Consider the following 25,845-nt stretch of genomic DNA (forward strand, 5'->3'; position numbering starts at 1 on the left):
CACCTCTGGCACGCGTGCCATAGGTTCACCACCACTGCCCTAGCATCTCTGATTGAAAGGATGATGCTAGAAGAAGATTGTTGGTAGGTCACAGAAGGATGCTTCAGATGGATAATGATATATTAAGGAACATAATAACTGATTTATTTCCTACTGGAAACTCCAAAAATCCCTAACTAACTCTAGCCAATGTTTACACTTTGTTAGGGGTGGGGCAGCAAAGTTTCTTTGTAAGTCTGAAGGAGGTAGTAATAGCCTTGGCAATTCACTCACTATCACTTTCAATACTTCTGGTATATGAGGAAACATGAATGTTCACTTTGTCCTCATCGCATTTGGGATTGTCCTAGTTCATTATATGTCTGGCGGTAAGTCATTTCTAAGCATAATAGTGATTTTTTACATTTGAAGGGGGGGTTCCAACGCAGTTTGCTTTGTTCAGAAAAATAGTTAACTCATGCAGTAGTCATTACTGTCATCTTTGAGTGAATGATTCTGTTTTTAGATTTACCAGTGAGATCGTGGAAGTCCATGTTCTATTCATAAACAGGACAACCACACTGAGAAATTCTTAAATTCTGAACTTGGAAGAAGAAAGGTAGCAGTTTAAATAAGGAAGCACAAGCTGACAATTATTAATCTAAATATTTATATCAGAACAAATGTGCTAAAAATAAAGTAAGAGTAGATATGTCTTCATATGCAAAAATGTGATGAATGGAGAAGGAAGCAGAGACCAGAGTATCTCCTCTATGTAGTAGTTTATTTAAAAAAAGACATTCTATGAGTCAATTAGATTTTAAAAAAGAAAAAGAAACAGAAGCAGTGAGAGGTAGCAAATGTTACCAAAGAACAGCTAGGGATGGTTGTTAAATCATTTCTTTTTAAATACATTTTGCAGTTTAAGTCACCTATACAAATCTCAAAACTCTTTTTAAAAAAGTTATTTTAAGTACAGCCCTTCTTAAGAGAATATATTAGGTAAAATGAATGGATGTAGAGAGTTTTCTTTGAATTAAATCCTTTTTCCCTTACCTACAATACTGTCTAACGTATTTCTGGCTCTGTAGCATTGCCACATCAGGAAACTCCTGCTAGCTAGCACTATCCTGCGTGTACACAAAGCCAGTTGGGTTCCAAGAATTTAAAACAAAGCATTTCCTGCTATTGCTTATTGTCCATCTGTGTACTTTATGTGCCCAAAGATTAAACTGTCCTAACAAGACCTGTGCTATAGATCTGTATGATTTGGGGGTGCAACAAGTGGTTTCTAGGGTAAAGACCTCTGGTGAACCCACATTTCCAATTAAGTTCTTCCTACGTGTGCAAACTAATCAATTTCTTGTATTGCCCAGCTATTAATACTGAGCATGACTTTCAGTGACTTTTAATGGAACGTCCTTTCAAATGAAGGTCATAAAAATCATTATCCTTAATTAAGGAAATGTTCAGGTGGAAAGATAGCTTGGTGATAAACATGGCTATTATTATTGCCTTTTCCTTTAGTGCACTGTGAATAAGGATGTAGTCCATAATATGCAAATCTTGTGCTTTCTTTAGTTGACAAGCCTCTGTTTATCATAAACTGGGCTTCATGAAATATGCAAGAGTACCCTGTTGGCTAAAAGAAAAGAAAATAATTCCTAAAATACTACAATCTTCACAATTTAGTGGGTTTTGCTAGCTTGGGATTCTGGAAGTTTTACTCTACATCTGGAGACAATTAAGTTGGAGATAGCAAAAACAGAAAGTAAGCCTTGTTGAATATTAATAATATTTTTAAGTAAATATTTATAGAACTAGGCTATATGTATTTAACTGCACCCACAATATATCTGAAATATCTCTTATGATGATAGCTTTCCCACCTGATACTTATTAGCCAAGTTTCTTAATGGATCTTTTAAATAAAAAACACAATGGAAAGATGGTTGTGTTGTTGTTTGCTAAGATTCTTTTATACATGTGCCTCTTATTTGGGTCATTGACACTTCTAATCAAAACATTTGCCTGGCATATCTGTCTTTCAGAATCTTTCCTGATGACAACTTAATAGTAGCGCTTGTCACAGCTTGACTCTCTGGTATCTGACAGCAACATTCTCAACCAGTAGAGAATGCATGGTTTGGCATTTCACATATTGTCTTAGAGCTTGTTAAAGAGAGTTACAACTTGGAACTAGAGAAAAAATTCCTGACAGTGAGAACAATTAATGAATGGAGTTGTGAGTGCTCCATCGCTGGAGAAATTTAAGAAAAGATTGTATAGCCATTTCTCCAGGATGGTAAGGATAAGGTCTTCTGCCTTGGGCAAGGGTTTGACTAGAAGACCTCCAAGGTCCTTTCTAGCCCTATGATTCTATGAGTTCTATGAGACAATGATAGAAAAGCTGGCTTGAAAATATCAGCAATAATAATAATGAAAATCTTGAGCTCATTAGAGAACTCCCAGTGGGTCTAATGAGAATTTATATGTGAGAAGCTAATTTTGGATTGCACTGAGCATAACAACCAAATAACGTTTATTTCTTGGTCTAGCAAGTCTTAAAAGTTAGCACATAGCATAATCCAATTTCTAATGTGACTTCTGGATGTTAGCCAGTAAAATCTTTGGCATGAGTTCAATTAAATTTAGATTAATTATCCTGCAGTTGAATGCATAACTAATAAATGGAAGACAGTCCTTGGCTGTTACGTTGCCCTTATTCTGAACGTAGATAACTGCAACTGTTTTAATTCAATATGTGTATATTCTTACTCTTATTTTTTTGAATGTTTGCACAAACAATTGAACAAATATTCTAATCTCACCTGCTAATAAGATATACTCAAGATTTTGCCATGCAGACTCCACCAATATGTGGAAAAAGAAGTATGGATATGTCAATGAAGATTTAACAGAATAATAGAGTTGGAAGGAACATTGGAGGTCTTCTTGTCCAACCCCATGCTCAGTCAGGAAGCCATATACCATTTCAGACAAATGGTGGTCTATTTTCTTCTTTAAAATCTCCACTGATGGAACATCACCTGGAGGCAAGTTGTTCCACTGATTAATTGTTCTCACTATCAGGAAATTTATCCTTAGTTCTAGGTTGCTTCTTTCCTTGATTAGTTTCCATCGATTGCTTCTTACCCTGCCTTCAGGTGCTTTGGAGAATTGGTTGGTTCCCTCTTCTTTGTGGCAACCCCTTAGATATTGGAACACTGCTATCATGTCTCCCCTAGTCCTTCTTTTCCTTAAGCTAGACGTACCCAATTCCTGCAACCTTTCTTCATATATTTTAGTTTCGAGTTCCCTAATCATCTTTGTTGCTCATTTCTGCATTCTTTCTAGATTCTCAACATCTTTTTTACATCATGGTGACTGTTATGTCCCGAGCCTTGCAAACGGCTCGGGCGTTTGCAGGCAGTCCCGGGCAGGTGCAAAGCTGCCCGGGACCAGACAGGCTGTCGCCAGCGCCATGCGCATGCGCGGGTGCTGGCACGGGAAAAGTAACACATTTACCCGGGAAGCGTCTATATAAGAAGCTGGGAGGTTTTGGGAGATGCTGAAGCCATCTACTTGTAAGCTGAACGCTGAATAAAGGAAACTGAGAACTTCAACTGCTTCTCGTGTCTGCTTCCCGCCAAGGACTCAACACTGGCGACGAAGGTGGGATGCCTTGCACTACCTGGAAAGGAAGAAGTGTAAGCTTACCCAAGGAGTCCTGAGTGGCGGAAAGGAACGGCGTCGACTCGGCAGCTGCCCGCCAATCCGGTGCGCATTCGGGGGTAGGCTGGCTGATAGACCCGTCTCCTGAAGATCTAAAGATGGCAAAAATCGGAAGGCTTTCGGAATTCGACGTCTCACATCCAGAGCGGTGGGAGTCATACGTAGCCAGGGTGGAGAACTACTTCAAGGCAAACCAAGTGAGGGAAGAGAGCTTGAAGGCTGCCACCCTGCTTTGTGTTTGCGGTCAAGACGCCTTCGACATCGCAGAAAACCTTGCAGCACCTGTTCCAGTAGAGTCTGTCAGCTACGCAGATCTGAAGAAGCTACTGAAAGAGCACTTCCACCCCAAGATGTCCGTCATCGCATGGCGCCACACCTTCGAGCAGAGGGATCAACGGCCCGGCGAGTCGGCCAAAGAATTCATCGCCGCATTACGGAAGGCCGCCAAGCACTGCGAGTTCAAAGACCTCGAAGAACGACTGAGGGACCGATTCGTGTGCGGGTTAAGGCATCGAGATCTACAACAGAGACTTTTCGCTAAAGAAGAACTGTCCTACCAAGATGCCTTAAGGGAAGTCACCGCAGAAGAAGCAGCAGGCGGCGCTATCAAGAACATGCGGCCGATCAGAAACAGTCCAGAGGTTGCATCCGTGCACCAGGAAGACGCCCAAAGGAACTCCGAGGAGGATCCGGACGAGGAAGTCGACCGTCTCCACCCCACGACGGAAGAAAAACAGAAGGGAAGCTCTTCAGCTCCGCCCAAGTGCATCGGCTGTGGAGGTCGCCACAGGAGAACCGACTGCAAGTTCCGCTCCGCTACCTGCCGGGCATGCGGCAAACAAGGACACATTGCAGCTGTGTGTCTGGGCCGACGAAAGGTACAACCTCAGGAAGAACCGCGCCTGAAAGGTACCAGATTCCCCAGCCAGAATAGGGTAGGGTTTTGCGCTTCGCGAAGAAGCATCCTTAGGACAGGCACACACAAGCCAATTAAGAAAAAGCTGTCACTCAAGGTGAAGCTACAAGGGGTTCCATTATCTATGGAACTAGACACAGGGTCTGCCTTTTCAATTATCTCCTTGCATACATTTAGGAAGATTTGTTCCGGTAGTGGAACTCAGGCCAAGTTAAGGCCTTCTGACATTGTGTTAACAGATTTTCAAAATTCAAGAGTGTGTGTTAAGGGGGAGGCCACCCTTAACGTGCAATACAAGAGTTTTGAAGGTCCACTAGACTTATTAGTAGTAGGGGGTGAACGAACGAGTCTCATAGGACTCGATTGGTTTGAGGCCCTGGGGATACACGTCACAGGACTCAACAGTTACAAACACTCGACCTACAGGAAGTCTGCAAAGAATTTGCAGATGTTTTCAGCCCCCAGCTGGGCACATTCAAAGGACCCCCTGTGTCCTTAAAGCTAGACCCCACTGTCACTCCCATTAGAATTAAAGCAAGAAGGGTCCCTTTTGCTTTAAAGAGTAAAATTGACACTGAGTTAGACAAACTGATTCAACAGGGAATCCTAGAACCTGTTGATTCCAGTCCTTGGGAGACCCCCATTGTCACGCCTCTAAAGGCAAATGGGGACATTCGCATTTGTGCTGACTACAAATGCACTCTGAATAAGGCATTGCAGCAACATGCCTATCCTGTTCCTGTGGTCAGTCATATTCTGGCCTCCCTCAAGGGGGGGCGCGTTTTTGCAAAGCTTGACCTAGCTCAAGCGTATCAACAGCTGCCTGTTGATGATGATGCTGCTATAGCTCAGACTATTGTGACCCACAGGGGAGCCTTTAAGGTAAAAAGGCTGCAGTTTGGAGTGAATGTCGCTCCTGGGATTTTCCAAAGCGTAATGGAAAACACACTACGGGGTATACCAGGGGTTTGCCCCTACTTTGATGATGTCTTAATTGCAGGAGACTCCACACACATTCTAGCTGAAAGGCTAAGGGCTGTTCTGTTAAGATTCAGGAAGTCAGGCCTCAAGCTCAAAAAAGACAAATGCAAGATTGGGGTGCCTTCTACTGAATTTCTGGGGTTCAAAATTGATGCTGCTGGGATTCACCCTGCTGAATCCAAACTGACAGCTATTTTAGAAGCACCTAGGCCAAAGTCCAAGGCCGAACTTCAGGCCTTCCTGGGCCTCCTGAATTTCTACAATTCTTTTCTTCCACATAAAGCTAGTGTAGCTGAGCCTCTTCACAGGCTACTAGACAAACAAGCAGTGTGGCAGTGGTCACATACACATGAGGCTTGCTTTAACAAAGTCAAGGCCTTGCTCACTTCTAACAGTGTACTTGCACATTTCAACGAATCTCTTCCTGTGTGCATCGCATGTGATGCGTCCCCTTACGGGGTAGGAGCTGTCCTGAGCCACCTCAGGTCTGATGGAACTCAGGTTCCTGTTACATATTACTCCAGAACATTGTCTTCTGCTGAGCACAACTACGCTCAGATAGACAGGGAGGCTCTGGCTGTTGTCGCTGGAATTAAAAAATTCCACGATTTTCTCTATGGCAGGCATTTCACGGTCTTTACTGACCATAAGCCTCTGCTGGGACTGTTTACCACACGTAAGCAGACTCCCCAAATCATTTCCCCTAGAATGCTTAGGTGGTCTAATTTTCTGTCTGCATATGATTTTTCTTTACTCCACAAGCCTGGGAAAGAAATGGGCCATGCTGATGGCCTCAGTAGATTGCCTCTGCCAGTAGTAGAAGCTGACCCTGCGCCAGCTGTCAACATTCTATCAATCCAAGCCTTGCCCGAGCTCCCTCTTTGTGCCAGGGAGGTTGCCGCTGAAACAGGTACAGATCACACACTTTCACGTGTCCGTTCCTGGGTTTTGTCCGGTTGGCCTGAGCACTGCCCTAGTCCTGAGTTTCAGAGTTTCTGGTCCAAAAGAAACGAGTTGTCCCTTTCTCAGGGTTGTCTGCTTTGGGGAATCAGAGTTGTCATTCCCTCCTCAATGAGGACTAGGGTCTTAGAATCTCTCCACGAGGGTCATCCTGGCATTGTTCGTATGAAGGCTCTTGCACGCAGCCACTTGTGGTGGCCTGTTTTAGATAAGGATATTGAGGTTCAGGTGCATGCATGCCACCTGTGCCAACGATCTCGCCCAGAGATGCCCCAAGCTCCCGTGCATAAATGGGAGGAAACGCAGTCCCCATGGTCTAGGGTGCACATTGACTACGCTGGGCCCTTTCAGGGCCAGTTCTTCTTGGTCCTTGTTGACAGCCATTCAAAATGGCTTGAGGTTGTACCTGTCTCTTCCACCACCACTGCCAAGACTATTCAGGTACTGAGGGGGATTTTTGCTGCACACGGGCTTCCAGATGTCATCGTGTCTGACAATGGCCCTCAATTCACTTCCTCCGAATTCCAAGCTTTCTTACAGGCTAACACAATTCGTCATGCCACGTCTGCACCCTTCCACCCGTCCACCAACGGTATGGCTGAACGTATGGTGCGCATCACAAAGGACGCATTGAAAAGACTCACCTACGGGGACTGGCATCACAGGTTGGCTGACTTTCTCCTTTCTTATCGCACCACAACGTCCACTTCTACAGGGAGAAGCCCAGCTGAACTTCGTTGGGGGCGTCAACTTACTACTAAACTTGACCGGTTGCTCTGGACAGACTGCCTTCATCTACCTCACATCCTAGGGCACCTAGACAACTACTTGTGGGTGCCCCTGTTTGGGCTCGCAATTACGGGCCTGGTCATACCTGGGTCCCCGCTTCTATTTCCAGGGTCACAGGTCCTCTCTCCTACGAGGTTGCCCTGGACAACGGTCATGTCCTGCGTCGGCACATCGACCAACTCCGCCCTAGGCGGGACTTTTCAGATGAGACTCCTGGGTCTTTTCCGGGGGGGAGGGGGAACCCTTTGTAGCAAAGGGAAGGGCATGAGCTGCTGCCCATCTCCACTGATGGAGCCACAAACGGCCCATCCCAGGGTTCCGCAATTGCTCCGAAAAGGAATTCATGGAGCTTACCCACACAACAGGCACTCACGCCTACTCCAGCCAGGGAGTCACCCCGGGGGCATACTCACCTGCCACACACATCACACAGCACTCCAGTCACGGAGGATACCCGGGGGCATCCCAACAAATCATTCCCCGCAAGAGAGCTGGCACACAATCCCCAAGGTTGGCCTGACCTTACCCCAAATTCTACAGGGGGTCAAACATACAGGGAGGTTGTCGAGGAACCAAGTCCCGACTACAACACCTCTAGCCCAAATCAGGGAGTAACTGAGTTTTGGGAAAGTACAGGAACCCACACAAGCCCGGACACAGAATGGGGTTCAGGGAATGGTCAGCCTCCTGACAGGTCTTGGACGGACCTAGGAGGTTCAACAGAGACGCCCAGCAGTGGCTATCACTTCAAGGGGCCCGAGGGTCTACAGCTAGGCAGGTCAACCAGGTCACAAAGTGACAGAAGCCCTGGCCTGATGAGCCCGGTGGGCAAGCAAGCAGGCCAGGCATGGGGGCACAGTCCTTGGAAGGCACCAAGGCAAAACAAGGAGAACAGGCTCACATCTCCCTCCAGTCAGGGAACTCATGCTAGTAACCCAGAGCTGAGGAGGTCACAGAGAGCAAAGAAGTCTCCTAAATACTTAGAGGATTACATAACATTGCTGGCTAAACAAAAGCCAGGTAACGATAGGAGCACTGAGAAGCAGAACACTGCATAAAATAAATGTTTATATGTTGGTAGTAGTTTTAGCCCGGGGGAAAGGGGTATTATGTCCCGAGCCTTGCAAACGGCTCGGGCGTTTGCAGGCAATCCCGGGCAGGTGCAAAGCTGCCCAGGACCAGACAGGCTGTCGCCAGCGCCGTGCGCATGCGCGGGTGCTGGCGCGGGAAAAGTAACACATTTACCCGGGAAGAGTCTATATAAGAAGCTGGGAGGTTTTGGGAGCTGCTGAAGCCATCTACTTGTAAGCTGAACGCTGAATAAAGGAAACTGAGAACTTCAACTGCTTCTCGTGTCTGCTTCCCGCCAAGGACTCAACAGTGACCAAAACTGGATGCAATATTCCAAGTGTGGTCTTCCCAAGGCATTATAAAGTGGTACTAATATTTCACGTGATCTTGATTCTATCTCTCTGTTAATGCAGCCTAGAACTGTATTGGCTTTTTTGGCAGCTGAAGCACACTGCTAGCTCAGTTTCTTAGTAATCAAGGTAGAGTTGTATGGACATTTAGTCTTGGTAACAGGACTTCTTTTGTTTGTTTGTTTGAAATGTTTCACTGCTTATCTAAGTAGCTTCTTCAGTTTGAAGAAAACATGGGTATATGGAGCCACATCATGATCAAGAAACAGCAGAACAAAATGTGGAGCATATTTTGAAAAACTTCACATATGGGAAAATAGTACATCATGTTTATATCTGGTCATTTTATTTAGCTTATTTGCATAATACTATATATTAAATGTGTAGTAATTAAAATTGCTAGAAGAAACAGCATCAACTTCTGATGTATTACAAATACCATTTTGATGACTTGAAGTGAAGAGGATTTAAGGAACAGGATGTAAATGTCAGCCTTCTGTGTGTATAGATATAATATATACATACCTACACACACACAACACTAAAATTATGTCAACAGCAAAGCCAACTCAGTGCAAATAGACAAAGAAGCTAAAGTAGAAACAGACCTGACCTTCTTAGACTTTTAAAGTTCACAGGTATGGAAACTGTAGCCATATTTTTTCCATAGCTGGGAGAAAGATTATGACAGATCTAGAGAAAAGATTAAAGGGCACAAACAACAAAGATATGTGTTGTCATGGATATTGTTTTCCTATGGCTTAGATAGCAAGAAAAACAAATTATTCAATGTTAGATCAAGTAAACCAAAACTTCTCAGAAGACCCAGATGTTTGGAAAATCAAAGGCAGCTGAACGAGTCCTACAGAAAAGAAGGTGGCCAGATACCACAGGAGAGATTCAGTTTAGTATAGAGGTTAAGACACCAGGATAGAAACCAGAAGACTGTGACTTCTAGTCTCACTTTGGGCACAAAGAAAGCTGGGCTACCTTGACTGTCATTTCTCAGGCCTAGGAAAGAAGCTGTGATAAACTCCTTCCAAAAAACCCTGCCAAGGAAGCTGTCATCCAGACAGATGCCAAAAATCAACATTGATTAGAACAGCGGTTCTCAACCTGTGGGTCGCGACCCCATTTGGGGTTGAACGACCATTTCACGGGGGTCGCCAAACAATGCAGTCCGCCATTTTCCCCCCTTTTCCTTAGCTGTGCTACTCCCTTTTATTCTATTGGCTTTTGAAAGCCAATAGAATAGACTCTTTTGAATAGAGTCTAATTTTATTGGCTTTCAAAAGCCAATAGGAATTGTCCAGGCTGTCTCTGCCCTGCTGAGCCCGCCAAAAGTCCCGTTCTGCAAACGGTGCTGCAAGTTGTCTGTGGGGAAGGCGAGCTGTCTGGAAGTTTCCACCCCTCCCTGCTGAGCAACTACTAAAAATATAAGTAAAAGAGGGCCAGGGGTGGGAGGTGGGAGGCCAGCAGGCACAGGGAGGGTTGCTGGCGCGCATGGGGCCTGGCGGGTGCCTTACCTCCCTTGAGCTGGGCCAGCTGGTGGCCCAGCCGGTGGTCATGGTCACCCTGCGCCGTTGCTGCCCCTTGCCAGCTACGCCTCGGCCGGCGCAGGGGGTGGCACCACGCATGCGCGGCGCTCCAGGGCAGGGAAAGTCCTTGTCTTACGACCGGTTGGGTAGTCCTCGACTTACGACCGGTTGGGTAGTCCTCGATTTACGACTGGTTGGGGGGGGTCACGGCATTAAAAAGGTTGAGAACCACTGGATTAGAAGGTACCAAAAACTAATTTTAAAAATTCCATAGTGCCAATTGGGGGTTGAGATAGAAAAGGTAAATTATGATGGCTACTTGTCATATTGTGTTTATGTTATAATATCAGTACAGGTAGTCCTTGACTTATGACTACAACCAGGGCCAGAATTTTGATCACTAAGTGATGCATCATTAAGCAAGTCATCACCTGACCAGACCTAAAATTATGACCATTTTACCGCTAAGTGAATCACTGTGGTTGTTAAGAAAATCATGGGGTTATTAAGTGAATCACATGGTCATTAGTTGAATCCAGCTTCACCAATTGAATTTGTTCATCAGAAGCCAGCAGGGAAGGTTGCAAATTGTGACCACATCACTGCAAGATGCTGCGACCTTTGTAAATAGTTGCCAAGTATCTGATTGTGATCATATGACCGTGGGCTGGTAAAAAGGTCATAACTTCAGGGACAGGCCCTAAGTCACTTTTTCCAAGGCTGTTGTAACTTTGAACTGTCATTAAACTGTCATGAGTTGGCAGCCACCTGTATATTTCACGGAGCAGTCAAAGAGTAATTACATTCTTTTGGAAGACAGTAGCAAATCTTATCTCAGATGTCAAAAGTATAGAATTTGGCTCTCTCAAAAAAAGAAAATTAAAAATTACTGGAAAACAAAGAGGCACAAGGCAAATTTGTGAAAGTGTGGTTCCCTTGTCCATCGTTCACATGTCATTTTGAAAATTAGTTTTCTGAAGGAACGATTCTTTTCAGAAGGTGTCATGAAATTTTCAGTATTATTTGTTCTTCACTGTTTAGTGATGGCTTGAATCCAATTTTTGTTTGAAGAAAACTTAATAGTTTGAAAAAATGTATTTGTTTTGCTAAGCTTGTAATACAGGTCAAGTTGCTTCTGGAGAACTGAAACAAAGGCAGCCTATTTTCACCCATATTGCTAATCCAGGTATTAGAGATTTTATGCAATGGTTGCTGAGCAAGCCTGTGCACCTGTTTTACAGACAATAGAGCCTTAGTAAATGGGTTTATGAATGAGATTACAGCTTTAAGCTATAAGTGAACCAGGTTTTTAATATGTGTCTTTCTTATTAGTACCATTTTTAAAGGATACTCCAGCATATCTCTCAAGTGGTTCCAGCCAATAAACAGATCTTGCACAGTGTCACTCTCGTTGCTGCAAATTTAAACCATTTCTTTGGCAGTGAAAGGAGGGTAAGGGAGGAAAGTAACACAATTTGTAACCTTCCACATCTCTACTAATCTATAAGGTAGTGATTTATTATTTCCTTTCTCCTCCGACTCATTGTTTTGGATGTTAGTAATCACGAAAGAAAGAAAGAAAGAAAGAAAGAAAGAAAGAAAGAAAGAAAGAAAGAAAGAAAGAAAGAAAGAAAGAAAGAAAGAAAGAAAGAAAGATTGATTCTCTTTACTCTCTCAAATGATTTACTGGGGACATCATCTATTTCAGTGTTTTTCAAAGTTGGCAACTTTAAAATGTGTGGACTTCAATGCTCAGAATTCCGCAACCATACTGTGGGATTCTGAGAGTTGAAGTCTACACACCTTAAAGTGGCCAAGTTTAAATAACAATGGTCTATTTGAATAAGGTGATAAAAGTTTTATTTTCTTCTCACCTCCCAGCTTTGTTTTTCTTTATATATAAAACTCTTATAGAACATAATTCTCTTCTTTCTATAATTTATTTATCAAAACCATACATTCATTTTTTCCTGTTTTACGTAAGAACCCCATTTTTTCTGTTTTACATAAGAAACCCTTACATGAGGGGTATTCAGTCATCAATAAAGGTAAATACTGTCTTTTCTTTAATCAAAGAAGTCAATTAACCATCTAAGCAAATTCCATCAACTTCACCAACCACTCTTCCATTGTGGGCAATGTCAAATCTTTCCATCTTCATGCATCAAATAATTGCAATTATCAAGTACAAAAGCAATGTTCCATGACTTTTTCCCCAATTATTTATTGATCAATTCCAAAAGCAAAACCTCTGCTCTCAATTGTATATTAATCTTTAAAATCCTCTGGAGCAGTGCATGTAATTTGAATTCATAATTTTCTAGCTTTTGTACATGACTACCAATGTCTCTCCTTGTTACTCACATTTCCAACATAAATTTTAAGTGTCTTAATACATTGTAGACAGTTTATCTGTGACATATAACAATGGTACATCATTTAGTAAAAATCTCTTTCAGATTATATTATAGTGTGAATGTTTATTCTTTCAACCACGTATTTTCCCATTGTTGGGTCCTTGGTGATCTCTGAGCTTGGTTGTTTTCTTGCAGACATTTTATTGCCCAAAGTAGGTAACATCATCAGTGTTGATGATATTACCTACGGTAGTTGGGGTAATGAAATATCTATGTTTCATTACCCAAGAGATTATTTGATACACAAAGATGGAAATGTCTGCAGGAAAAACAACCAAACTTAGAGAGCACCAAGGGCCCTTCATTTCAATCCTGGACTACAAATATCCTCCTTTATTCATATTTTCCCATTTTGTTAGCACCCTTTATCACACATTCTTTCACTTGTTTTTCTTTTGTTTCAAATTTCAGTAACAATTTATATCTTTTAGCAATTACATATTCATCATTTGTACACTATTCTATTTCAAAGTTTCAACTGAAATAAATTCTATATTAAATCTCTTTTTTTTAGAAATGTTTTATTGATTTTTTACATAACAATCCTTAATGCCTGGTGTACAATGTGTTGTCTTGGTTCATATATTTTGAAAAAAAAACAATCAATAGTAGTTAATTAACAGTCAATAATAATTAATTTTTGTAAGTCCATAATTAGTATATTACTTAATAGTATATTTCTTTGATCTTCCCTTCTCCCAATAGTATTCTCCTTCTTCAACCCTAAACAAATATTATTCTTAATATTTTTAATGCATAAATGGTTAAATATAAACATTTTTTCATGTTTGTACAAATAATAATAGCATCCATATATGACATTTTTTATCAACTTGTGTTGCTTTTATAAAAATCATCTTATTAGTTCACCATATATCCTATTTTCATAGTTCTTATTTAAGCTTAATTTCCCATTAATATTCAAACGATTTTTATCAATCATAATTTTCTCAATATTGATCATCTAAATATCCAGATTTTCCATTTAGATACACCATCCCAATGTTTTCATATTTCATGCATTATAAAAATACTTATCTATCTTATGACATCTACCTATAACATCTTTTCTTATCAGATTATATTTTACTTATATTTGTAAAAGTTAATTTGTTAAATCACTATATATCTTATTTTCAAAGTTCTTATTTAAGCTTAATTTCCCCAAAGTATTTCAGTCATTTCTTAGTCCTAATTCTCTTCAACTTAATTTACCTTTAAATTTCAAATTTTTCATTCATATACATCATCCCAATATTTTCATATTTATATATTATGAAAAATACTATATCACATGTCTTTTATCCCTCTTATTGTAAGGCCCCTTTATATCCAAAGTTATCTGTTCTTTTAATCGTATTCAAACAAATGTTTTGCTCATGTATACTCCATCTGTCTCTGGCCTTCTTTTGCCAAGTAGCTTTCCCAGTTGATATATTCCGTTTTCCAGGAAGTTCTTGTATTTTTGTAAGTATTGTTCGGAGTGAAGAAGACAGGATGAATAGAGTATATGCTTTTTGTCTCCCAAACTCTAATGGTTCTCCTGGCAGTTCTATAATCCATTTTGTTAAATTTTCTTTCTTATCCTCAGATTTATTTTGACGTTCTGATGAATAAAAAATCTTTTCCATTTTTATTGTTATGTCAAAGTCTTGTAGGTTTTTTCCTGTTTGTGTTAAATTATAATTCTCTTTATTTGTAGCTTTTCTGATTAAGTCATTTTCTTGTAATTTATGTTCTGTTATCTGATTTGTTTGTTCATTCTTTACCATCATTTTCTGAATGTTTTTTGATTGTGGGTTTAGATTAGAGATGTGCTCATTTATGTCGTCAAAGTTATTTTTGATCTCCTCATAGTTTGAATCTATTGTCATTTGTAGGTCTTTGATTATTTGGGTTTTCTCCTGCGTAAAATTGGAAGTGTCTTGGCGACATTACGACAAAGTCTCATTTGTCATCTTCAGGCTGGTGTTTTCGGCTTCGTGCTTCTAGGAGCAATGTGTGATCATAGCTGTTTCTTCCTTTTAACTGCCAGTGAGGATATGAACTGATTGAGTGGGAGCTTGGCTGTGTTCTGATTGGGTGGAGGTGTGTTCTGATTGGTTAGGGGCTTGGCTGTGCTCTGATTGGATAGGGAGGTTGGCTGTGCTCTGATTGGATGGGGGAGTGTTCTGTTTGGGTGGGGTTTTTGTTGTGTTCAGGTTAGTCTGAGTTGGAGGGGGATTTGAGATGATGAGCTGTGTTGCTGTTGTTTGGCTTCACATTCGTGGTTGTGCCTCATCTTCATGGTGGGTGTCAGTTTGCTTCATGTATGGATTGGAGGGGTTTAAAGTGGCTAATGATGCAGCTGTGGTCTGGCTTCTGGTTTGTGGTCATGCCTCATCGTCGGTGTGGGTTTGGGTTTGCTTTTTGCATGGATGTGTGGTGGTGACATCCTGTGTGGTTTTCATGAGTGTGGGTCTGGTGTCATTTCTTGTGTTAGGGACTCGTTTGTCAATAAGGGCAGGTTTCCAAATGGCTGGTAGGTGAGAGGTATCATCTTGTTTATTCATGTATTTATATCTATTGTAGCATTACATACATTTTCTCCTGGAAAGTATTTGTCTTGTCTTGAAATGTTCCTTCAAGAATAAGTATTAAATGTGGTTTTCTGTCATTTTTGATAAGTGTGCAATGTCCATGTTGTCTTCCCCTTTCAAATAGTTCTTTATCAGTGCCATAGTTTCCATAATTAGGCTTATCAAACCAGCCAAACTCAGAATCCAAACAGCCCAATTTTGTGTAGTTCTTATCTTTATATTTAGTTTTTATAATCTATTGTATTTCCAATTGTCAAGGCATCAGTAAAATCAGTATTTTATAACAGTTCTTTTATTCAGGGATCAGTTGTCAATCAGTCAAAACTGCAATTCAGTATATTTAGCCATTTTGAGTCCTTCCTGTAAATTCCCCCCTAAAAGTTTAGCCTAGAGTCAAAGTTTTTCTTTTTCTGTAAACAATTTTTGAGTTTAAACAACAGTCAGAGTATTTCTTTTCCTTCAGACACTTTTTAATCTTATGGCTGGCCCAGTATGTATTCTTTCTTTGTTCCAACACAGTTGTCTTCTGAGGTTATTAAAGTTCAAGGGAACAGATTATTTTTTGTTTCTGGGCATCTTGCCAACTTCTGAGTCAGTGTTGTAAATGTTCTATGTTCTAATTCTCCACTAGGTGTCAGTAGTTATTTGTTTTCCAGCTTTTTCAGATGAAATATTATTATTTATTATTATTATAGTTTCATCAAAACCCTTTAAAGTATAATCTTAGCAGTTTTTTTTAATTTCTAGCTTTATCCAAACCATAGTATTTTAACTTTGATTTCAATATATTTATTTCCCCCTTAAACGTTAATTCGCCGCTTCTGTCTTTGAGGGAGTGGAGGTGTAGTCCCCTCTCTTCACTTTCAGAGATTTTCTTACTTTGGGGATCTTTCCCAAGAACATAGTTACCGAGTAGAGGAGAGAAGATCAATACTCTCACCAGTTCCAAGCACGCTGTTCACCGTTGTTCTGGTTCGTGCTCTTGGACTTTGGCTGCAAGTAGCTTGGGCTAGACACTGGCGTGCAGCTAGCCTTTCTCTGTTGTGTTAGAGGGCTTCCCCCAGATCAAACAGAATGACCACCATTGTTCCATGATCGTCGGGGCACCTCTCTTTCTTCGTCACCCCTCCGGGGCCACTTCAGACCCATTTAGGGTCCTCTGGCAGGGTGAAATCTGCAGTCCAGCAGCCGTGTGCTACAGCACAAAAATTGGAAGTCTCCTCTACATTAAATCTTTCAATAAATGTAAATAAGGGAACCATTGACATCTATATCTCTCTGCCATCAATTTTTCTCTTGATTTTATTTTATATTCTCTTTGACAAAATTCTAGTATCTCACAATAAGTTAACCATTTCTACTTTACTATTATTTTTCTTCTATAAAATGCTTCTTGTCTGAGATCCACAAAGATGTTTTTGGGCAGAACCTGGGTTTCTGTCTATTTTGTCACACAATATGGCACATCTTACATACAGATTTTTAAAATCCACATTAACTTGGACTTTGTCATACTACAAATAACCATGTCACCAAAATCCCAGGTTATGTCATTCTAACTCCAAGAGCCTTCTATTTTTCACAGCACTGACTCTTTCATCCAAACCAAACAATTTGCCAACTATAGTTTAAAACCTGTTTTAGATACTAAAATGTGATTGAATTTAAGAAAATTATAATGGATAAAAATGTTTTGAATAAGAGTTAAAGGACTAGATGACTAATGTATTAAATGGAATGTTTAAAGATTAAACATATTTTTAATTATGGTTAAAAAGAATAAGAAATTTAAGAAATAAATATATATTAGCTTAGGAGGGATATATATTTTAAGTAGTATGTTATTTTTTATGTTTCTTTACTCTTGCTCTCCTTTATTTTTTTTTTATTGTTCTATCTATTCCTTAAGAAATGTAAAAGTGTGAGATGGTCCATATAGAAAAATAGAGTTAAATTTTTTAATGTAATTAATTTTTGAGAAAATGTTAACCAGTAAGAATACCTAGAATTTGGTGGGAGAAACAAATTAAAATAAGGACTGTAACAGGACCTATGATAAGGCAACCAGAATGATTGGATAGAAAAGAAATATTATATTGATGTGATTATTATTTTTAGGAATATTGGGGCAAAATTATATATTTAATTGTTATCTATCAAAACAATAAGAATTGTATTAACTCAATGTTTGCAAAAGAAGATATTTTGGGAAAAGAGGAAGTCAACTAAGACCATTATGTGGATTATGGATTATAGAAATCAATTGTTAATTATTGTTTTACAAATGTAACCCAGACAACACACTGTTCACCAATTATTGTGATTTGTGTTTTTTTAAAAAAAAAATCAATAAAATATATTACAAAAAAAAGAGGCCAAGGTTGAGAAACGTGGCTCTAATTCAGTATTTTTTTTTCAGTTTTGGCACACTTTAAGATGTGGGGAATTCTGGGAGTTGAAGTCCCTGCATCTTAAAACTGCCATGTTTGAGAAATACTGTACTAATCTCTTTCGTTAACTTGCCTCTGTAAAGACATCCTTACACACCCAAAGTCTGTAAAGACATCCTTACACGCCCAAATGCCCTTTGTTGTCATGATTGTCCATCTTCATGCTGGCATAGTGTCCCAATGTTTCCAGGATGGGACAACAGCACGTCTAACGTAAAGGCTTTTAGAATTATTTCCCTGCAATGGTTCTTAGTGGGAACGATTCCTTGCTGGACTGATAAAAAGCAGAGATGGATTGTCTTTCTCTTCTGTATCCTCTATGTTTCGTGGCTAGCAACTGTTTTGTAGAATGGCGAAAACAAACTTAAGGCCACAGAAGCCAAGACCTGAGATGAAATGCACTCAGTCTCAGCTAGACAAGGGCAAAACTTAGTTTTTTTCTGGCAATTCTGGAATATTATAAATACCCCATGAGGAAGGACTGTTAGATAATAATTGATGAGTATTAGAAAAAAGGTCAATGTTCACAGATAAGATGGGGACTTTTGTTTCCTGTTTCTCTTCCTTTTTTTCCTTAGGGAGTTTTCAGACTTCAAAGCTTGCAGATAGGACATTTTATTTCAATCTTTACCATCTAACCTTCCTCCTGGTTCTATTTACTGCATACCTTGAGCCTATCCACCTTTTACTTTTTTTCACGAAACTGTAATGCAAGTAGTCCTCAACTTACAACCACAATTGAGCCCCAAATTTCCATTGCTAAGCAAGAGTTGTTAAGTAAGTTTTGCCCCATTTTATGAGTGAATCACTGCAGTTATTAAGTTGGTAACACGGCTGATAAGTGAATCTGGCTTCCCCATTGACTTTGTTTGTCAAACGTTGCAAAAGGTGATCAACCGTCATAAATATTAGTCCTTTGCTAAGCATCTGAATTTTGAACACTTGACCACAAGAATGCTGCAAAGGTCGTAAGTGTGAAAATTGGTAATGAGTTACTTTTTTCAATGGTGTTTTGGTCACAAAACAAAAGATTTTAAGTCAAGGATTACTGGTATTTAAAATTTCTGTTTGGATTCCAGGCAATTCCCTATGACTCCTCTACAAAATTGTATTCCATTCCCATTTTGCACTGAAGTTCGCCTAATCTCTAGCAGTCAGTAGGTTTTACTTTGCCACTAAACACACAAAATCTTCTGCTTACAGAATCTGTTCCTTAGGATTTTATTTTTATCCATTTTTCCCTGGCTTTGGAACATCAGAAACAGAAAATATGGCTTATTTTATACATACAGTATATATAAAATCGGCCCAAAAACTGTTAAGAGTGAAAAGTTGTTTTACAGATGCCAGAGAAACAAGATTTATTCTGGGATTTTTTAAAAGATTACAGAAAGTGCTGAGATACATCCTTTGCATCTGATCTCAATAATCCAAAACTGAACACCAAAATCTTCTGTATGTTTCAAAGGATTCCAGATACATCTTTGAGGAGCTTGAAAAAAATGGTTTGAATCAATCCATCTTGCCCATTTGGGATAAACTAACAGGATACTCTAATTAGGAAACAGTGACCCTAGATATTTCTGAACCACTAACTTTCAAAAGCCCAACCAACATGTCTGACAATGAGGATGCTGGGAGTTGTAGTTTCATACAAAACATTCTGCTTACAAATAAGTACATCTCAGTTCAGGTTTCTTTTTCCTTCTGTTCAGTTGTGTCAGGTTCTCAGAGACTGCCTGGACAAATCTCTACAGTTCTCTTGGCAAAACTTTTTCAGAAATGACTTGCCCTTGCTTGCTTCCTAGACTTGAGAGAAAGTGACCGGCCTAAGGTCATTCAGCTGGCTTTGTGCCTAAGGCGGGATTAGAACTCATGATCTCTCAGTTTCTAGCCCGATGTCTTAGTCCAGGGGTGTCAAACTGCCGGCCTGCGGGCCGGATGCGTCACAGGGAAGCCGCACCCATCTCATTGCTGGCAATGGCAAAACCGGCCCAATACGTTGTGCAACGTCACGTGATGTCGCGAGTTTGACATGGCTGCCTTAGTCACTAGACCAAATTGGCTCTCTCAATACAATATACAAAATGCAATAAAGGGCTTCTACCCCAAAGGTGCTTTTTCTAAAAGGCAGCTGGACTTTGTGTTCTTTGTTTTGTTTTGTTTTGTTTTTTTAAAAAAAATTCACTTCTCATGCAAGAAGCTGCCTGCAAAACAAAACATTTTCAAAGGAAACAACAACAAAGTCCAATTGCCTTTTGGAAAAAATACTTTTGGGACAACCATGACCTGAACAATTGAGAATCTCCATAGGCTTCTATATATTGATGGTAGAGAACTGATTGATTGATTGATTGATTATCTGCCACAAATCATTGTCAGCTCTTAATGACCACAGAGATTTTCCCCATGATGATCTGCTCCTAACCTGGTCTTTCAGATTTTCTAATGCTGCACTGATTTCTACTGTAACTGAATCTCATCCTTCTTGCTGCTGTGCTCATCTTCTCTTCCCTTCCACTTTTCCCAGCACTAAAGCCTATTTCAGAGAATTATGTCCAAAGTAGGATAATTTCAGCCTGGTCATTTGTGCTGTGTGAAAACATTTTAACTAGTTATCTTCATCAGCAATATAGAGCTGTGTTTTTCGCATTGTGTTTTGCAGAACTTAATAGAGATTCCATTAAAGACTGTGAGGAGTGAGGTTTATTTGAATAAAGTCAGTATTTTATACTTACAGCTTTACCTCTTTAACAAAGGTCCCGAGATTATTATTTTTTAACTAACAGATTTTATGGCTTGAAAAAGTTTGAAAAACTGGTATAGTTCCATAGTATAACTCAGTGTTTCTCAACCTTGGCAATGGGTTACTTGGAGAATTCTGGGATTTGAAGCCAACATCTTAAAGTTGCCAAGGTTGAGAAATACTGGGATAACTTGATCCAGACTTTAACAGCACATATATCAAATGATGGAAATGTCCTGACTTTAAAGACAGGAATGACAAGGAGGCCCTAACTGCATATTAGTTCTCTTACATGAATGCTTAAGAATGAAAGATTTCTTTGATCGTCTCAAACTTGTTGGAAACTTATTAAGGGTAATTTCTGTTTTAATTTCTCCTCAGCAAACTCCCAGTTAATTTCTATACTGTAACCAAATCAGAGTAAACATGCATGTTGCTCAGCACAACTAGCTAAAAATAACTAGCTGGATGCTTATTTATTCAATGTGAGTTAGTATTAAAATCAGGTAACTGGCAAAACAGGACAAAAGGCAGTTAAAAGCAGGGAGAGAGATATAAACAGGAAAGCGAGAAAAGGTCAGGTGATTTAATAAAGACAATCTATATATCTTTATCTAAATGCACCAAACTTTCCAGGGTTGCTGGAAACGGTTCTGTTGCTAATTAGCATGGCTGGTTCCAAGGGAGCTTTAACTCCTTTAGGTACATCATGGAGCAGAATAAAAATGAAAGAAGGACACCAGGTGATCTTTTCTCTATTCTTCTCCATGAAGGAAAAACTTAGGAAGCTATAGCCAACATCCTTATCAGCTCCATGTACTGAATTATGCACTCTAAAGGGTGGTACCACCATTCATCATTTCATGCTTTGAGTCCCAATGGTTCTTTCAGCCTGACAAAGTGGTCTCTTGGCAGTGGCTTGGTAAGTATATTTGCCACCTTGTCATCAGTTGGGCAGTACTTCAATTTTTATTATTTCTTTTGCTTTTGAGTCAGTCTTGATTCCTGGCACCTGCAGTTTTGTTGGCAAGATTTCAGAAGTGGTTTGCCATTGCCTGCTTTGTAGGGCTGAGAAAGCATTGGCCACCCAGTTGGCTTTGTGTCTAAGGCAGGACTAGAACTCATGGTCTCCCAGTTTCTAGCCTGGTGATTTAACCACAATACCAAACTGCCTCACACTTCAGTGTTATCTGCCTCTTTTCTTGTATGTCCTTCACACTGCAGTTCAGTAGCTACGTGTCTCATATTGGGTCTGGACAGCTTGATATCTGCATTTCTTAAAGCTAGATTTTCCACGAACATGTGTTGTTTTAAAACCCACTTATAAAAACACACTTTTTTGTCACTTTAGTAGCTCTGTTAGAATCCATTTTTGTTTTAGTGCAAGCATTCAATTGTTTTCCATGAGTTGTGATCACGTACACCCCTTGTCCAATTGTGCAGCACATTCTACCAGAATTTAGGATTCCTTTGTAAAATTTCTGAGATCTTTATAATTCTAATTCTAGGTGTCAGCAGCCCTTCAGAAAAATGTTACTACAGGTAGTCCTCATTTTGTGACCACAAATAGGATATGCTGCACCATTGCTAAGCATCACAGTTGTTACGTGAAACATCACATGATGATAGACTAATGACCTGACTTCCGCTGTGTCACTAAGTGAATTACTCAGACTCATTAAATGAGACATCATATAACTGCAACTTATGATTTTACTTCCATGTTTTCCATTATCTCTGCTTGTACAAGTTGTTTGGGAAACACACAACTGGCAATCTTGTGACCATAGGATGCTGAGACAGTTGTAAATAAATGCCTGCTAGTTGAGAAGCACCTGAATGTTGATCACATGACCCTGGTAATGTTGCACAGGTCTTAAACGCAAGGACAAATCCTAAAGTTACTTTTTCAGGGCTGTCCTGACTTCAAATGGATACTAAATGAGACAGACAGTCTCATTTAGTATCCATAAGATTATCTGGGACACACTACACATCCTCTTCACGACCTGTTTTCCTTGTTATCTTCTGGGAGGCGGCTTCGTGGTATCCGTAGCAGAACATCCAGATTCAGCCATAGTTTCATTCCATATAGCATTAACCTTGTGAACTCTCAAGCTTCCTCCTTCTGTTATATATTCAAGATGGACAGTATTTAATATTTATTTGCTACGTATATGTAGGGGTGTGGGTCTATACATATGTTGTTCATAGTATGTTTAGGTTATGTCATGTATGTGTTTCACTTTGAGAGCGGGCAACTAAATTTCATTTTTGATGTGTGCCGTTGTGCCCACAGTAAAAAAATGACAATAATGGTGCTCCAGATGTTGATGTTTTTTTCCCTTTTTGCTTCCTGGGTAGATTCTGAGTTCCATACATCAAACTAGATTGGCTTGCATTAGTATTTACAGACTGCGAGTCATTTGGGGATACCCATTTTTCTTCATTAAAATGAGAAATGGATGTGTTTACGTTTCCAGTTTTTAAGTCCAAAATCTGTAATCTTTTGTTCTTATGTGATAGCCAGTGCTATTTCTAACTGGCTTCTGTAATTTATTCCTTTTTTTTCCTCTAAGGATGAATGCCTACGCTTGGCAACTAAATACCATGATTATTACAATGCTTGCTCAAGGAGTAACTGTGTTGATTTGAGTTCTTGAAATTTTGCTGTCAAGTGCTTACAGAACTTCATTACAATTCTAGTAGCACTTGATATATAGCTATTCAGTATAGAGCCCCAGTTGAGCAGCCCTTATTTTTAGCCACACTGAATTCACTGGTTACTGAATTATAATAAAAAAATAATGTCTTCTATTTCTTCTAGCTATATTTCCTGTCTTCTTTGACTGTTGCACAGAAGTAGCCAATCACATCCCCAGAAGATGGTTAAGAAGAGTGGTGAAATTTGAGATCCAAAAGAGTGATGATTTATGCAGAATACCGGCTGTGATGTAAGTGAAACACAATACACACAATTATACACCACATATACATGTACATGCATACCCAACAACAGGATATTCCAACAAAATTGATATCCATGAGACTTCATCAAAAAGTGCCTGACCACTCAATCCAATATAGCACAACCAACACAAGCTGTAAAAAAGATAACACTACCATACATCATAAATATTTCAGAAACCACCAATAGACTATTGCAACCCTGTAGCATCAGTGTAGTACACAAACCAACTAAAGCCCTCTAAAACTTTCTGAGTTAACCAAAAGTCCCAGCAGCTTAGAAGAAAAAACAGGAGCTACCTATAACATACAGTGTAAAGGCTGCAACAGCACTACATAGGACAAACAGGCAGAAGATTAGGAGAATATATCCACAACTAACAGTCATAAGACATGATAAAATCTCTTGAGTTTCACAACACATGGACAGACTTAGCTATAGTTTCAACTGGGAAACTGTGACCATCCTAAACCAAGCCAAGTCCAAAAAGCTGGAGAATTCCTGGAAATAATTAACAACAACAACAGCAACAATAATAATAATAAAGTTGGAAGGGACCTTGGAGGTCATCTAGTCTGACCCCCTGTGCAGGCAGGAAACCCTATACCATTTCAGACAAATGGCTGTCCAGTCTCTGCTTAAAAAATTCCAGTGTTGGAACATTCACAACTTCTGGAAGCAGGTTGTTCCACTGATTAATTTTAACTTAGGTCTGGCACCTTGACAAATCATCCATCGATAAGCACATAGACATAAACCATATCTATATACCATTCAAAAGAGACAATCTACAAGCCAAAAAGGGAACAAAAAGACGAAAACACTTGCCACCAGCAATCAGTACCCAGATGAGCATAGATTGACTCCAAGATTAACATCAGACCAACAATCAAAAAGTAAACAATACCCCAATCAAGGATCTGCCAAACAAGCTAACCTAAACAGCCCAACCAAAGAACCACCAAGACCACTCCCACCAATAGGGCTAGGCTAGCCACTGGAATATAAATCGAGAGCAAACCACACTCTTTACTAGCACTGATGATATTATCTAGTTTGGTAATGAGACGTCTGCAAGGAAATAACCAAGCTCAGAAAGCACCAAGGACCTTTGTGCTTACTACCAAGCATTAACTTTGCTTTCTTTTGCCACAGTCATTATCCTTCTACATTTTTTTTTTGTATTTTGAGACTTTCTCCAGTTCTCTTTCTTCTTTTCTGCTCTTCCCAAGTACTGTGACATCCAATGTCCACACATTTTTGTCCTTTTTATGCATGATTGTTAAATCTGGGTATTATGTGGCAAATGCTTGTCTCTTTGAATTCTAAACTCACTCTAGATTCTTTATTGTCTCTTACTTTGTCTATTTTATGGTCTCTTGACTGCAGACAAATTATATTCTTTGCAGATATTGTTATTAATTCTTTTTAAAATCTTTTTTTTCTCATCCTCATAGTCTTCACACCAGGCGCAAAAAGCTATGTGTAAGTCCATTGAATAAAAATGTGAAGAGATGGATGAAGCAAATGACCAGGTGTTGCCAGAGAAGTGATCCAGAGATCTGGAAAAGAAGAAAACTCAGAAGAGGGAGGAAAACTATGAGGAAAGATCATATATTTGCTATGTGCAAGAAAGATGCTGCAATCTGCACCATGCAATAAATACGATAAAAGTCTCAGAATAATGGATCCCATAAACATTTTAACTTGTCTTTCATTTAAAACTCCTTCCTGAAAAGACTACCACAGCTGAATGTTTGCAGGTAATGGCCAAGTCCACAAATCATAAAATTGTTCTTAATTGCACATTCTGTTTAAGTCATGACCTGTGATTGACAAAGCACATTTTGTAGGGTCATATAAGATACTAACCATCATACGATCATTGATTTTGGTTTATACAGGTGGTCCTCAACTTACAACCATTCATTTAGTGGCACTTCAAAGTTACAATGGCACTAAAAAAATGATTTACGATTGTTGCAACCTGAATTAAAGTAACTAGAAGAATAAATTGTATAGACAAGGCAGGAGCCCTACAAATACATCAAACACATTAACCCGGAATCAGGGAACAGAGCCCGGGGATAAGGACTTCTTGGACCCACAAGACAGAGAGTGGGTATCATCCTTAACTCTGGGGGTAGGATGATATTCTAGAGCAGGCATGTCAAACTCACGATGTCACGTGACGTTGCGTGACGTATCGTGACTTTTTCCCCATTGCCGGCAATTGGGTGGGCGCGGTTTTGGCATGATGCATCCGGCCTGCAGGCTGGCAGTTTGACATGCCCATTCTAGAGCGTGTGGCTGAGACAGAGAAGGCAGACTTCCTAGGCCCCATATAATGGCAGTGCTTAATAGAC

At 39.9% G+C, this 25,845-nt stretch overlaps 1 protein-coding gene across 1 annotated transcript; it reads left to right on the forward strand.

Annotated features, from left to right (window-relative positions):
- Nucleotides 1-248: 248 nt before the first annotated feature.
- Nucleotides 249-25,845, forward strand: CCL28 (C-C motif chemokine ligand 28). The gene is made up of 3 exons (XM_039366352.1): nucleotides 249-368; nucleotides 23,339-23,465; nucleotides 24,937-25,845. Exons 1-3 carry the CDS (start codon nucleotides 308-310, stop codon nucleotides 25,139-25,141), a joined length of 393 nt encoding a protein of 130 aa, XP_039222286.1. The 5' UTR covers nucleotides 249-307; the 3' UTR covers nucleotides 25,142-25,845.

Source organism: Crotalus tigris, unplaced genomic scaffold, assembly GCF_016545835.1.
Source record: "Crotalus tigris isolate CLP2741 ecotype Arizona unplaced genomic scaffold, ASM1654583v1 scf7180000020265.513298, whole genome shotgun sequence".
Classification (NCBI taxonomy): domain Eukaryota; kingdom Metazoa; phylum Chordata; class Lepidosauria; order Squamata; family Viperidae; genus Crotalus; species Crotalus tigris.

What these genes read in the sequence shown, in the direction of transcription:
- CCL28 (XM_039366352.1), top strand. Translation starts at nt 308, where the DNA reads ATGAATGTTCACTTTGTCCTCATCGCATTTGGGATTGTCCTAGTTCAT. An exon ending in AGTTCATTATATGTCTGGCG is followed by an intron (nt 369 to 23,338) that starts GTAAGTCATTTC and finishes TATTTCTTCTAG; the next exon opens with CTATATTTCCTGTCTTCTTT. An exon ending in TGCAGAATACCGGCTGTGAT is followed by an intron (nt 23,466 to 24,936) that starts GTAAGTGAAACA and finishes TCATCCTCATAG; the next exon opens with TCTTCACACCAGGCGCAAAA.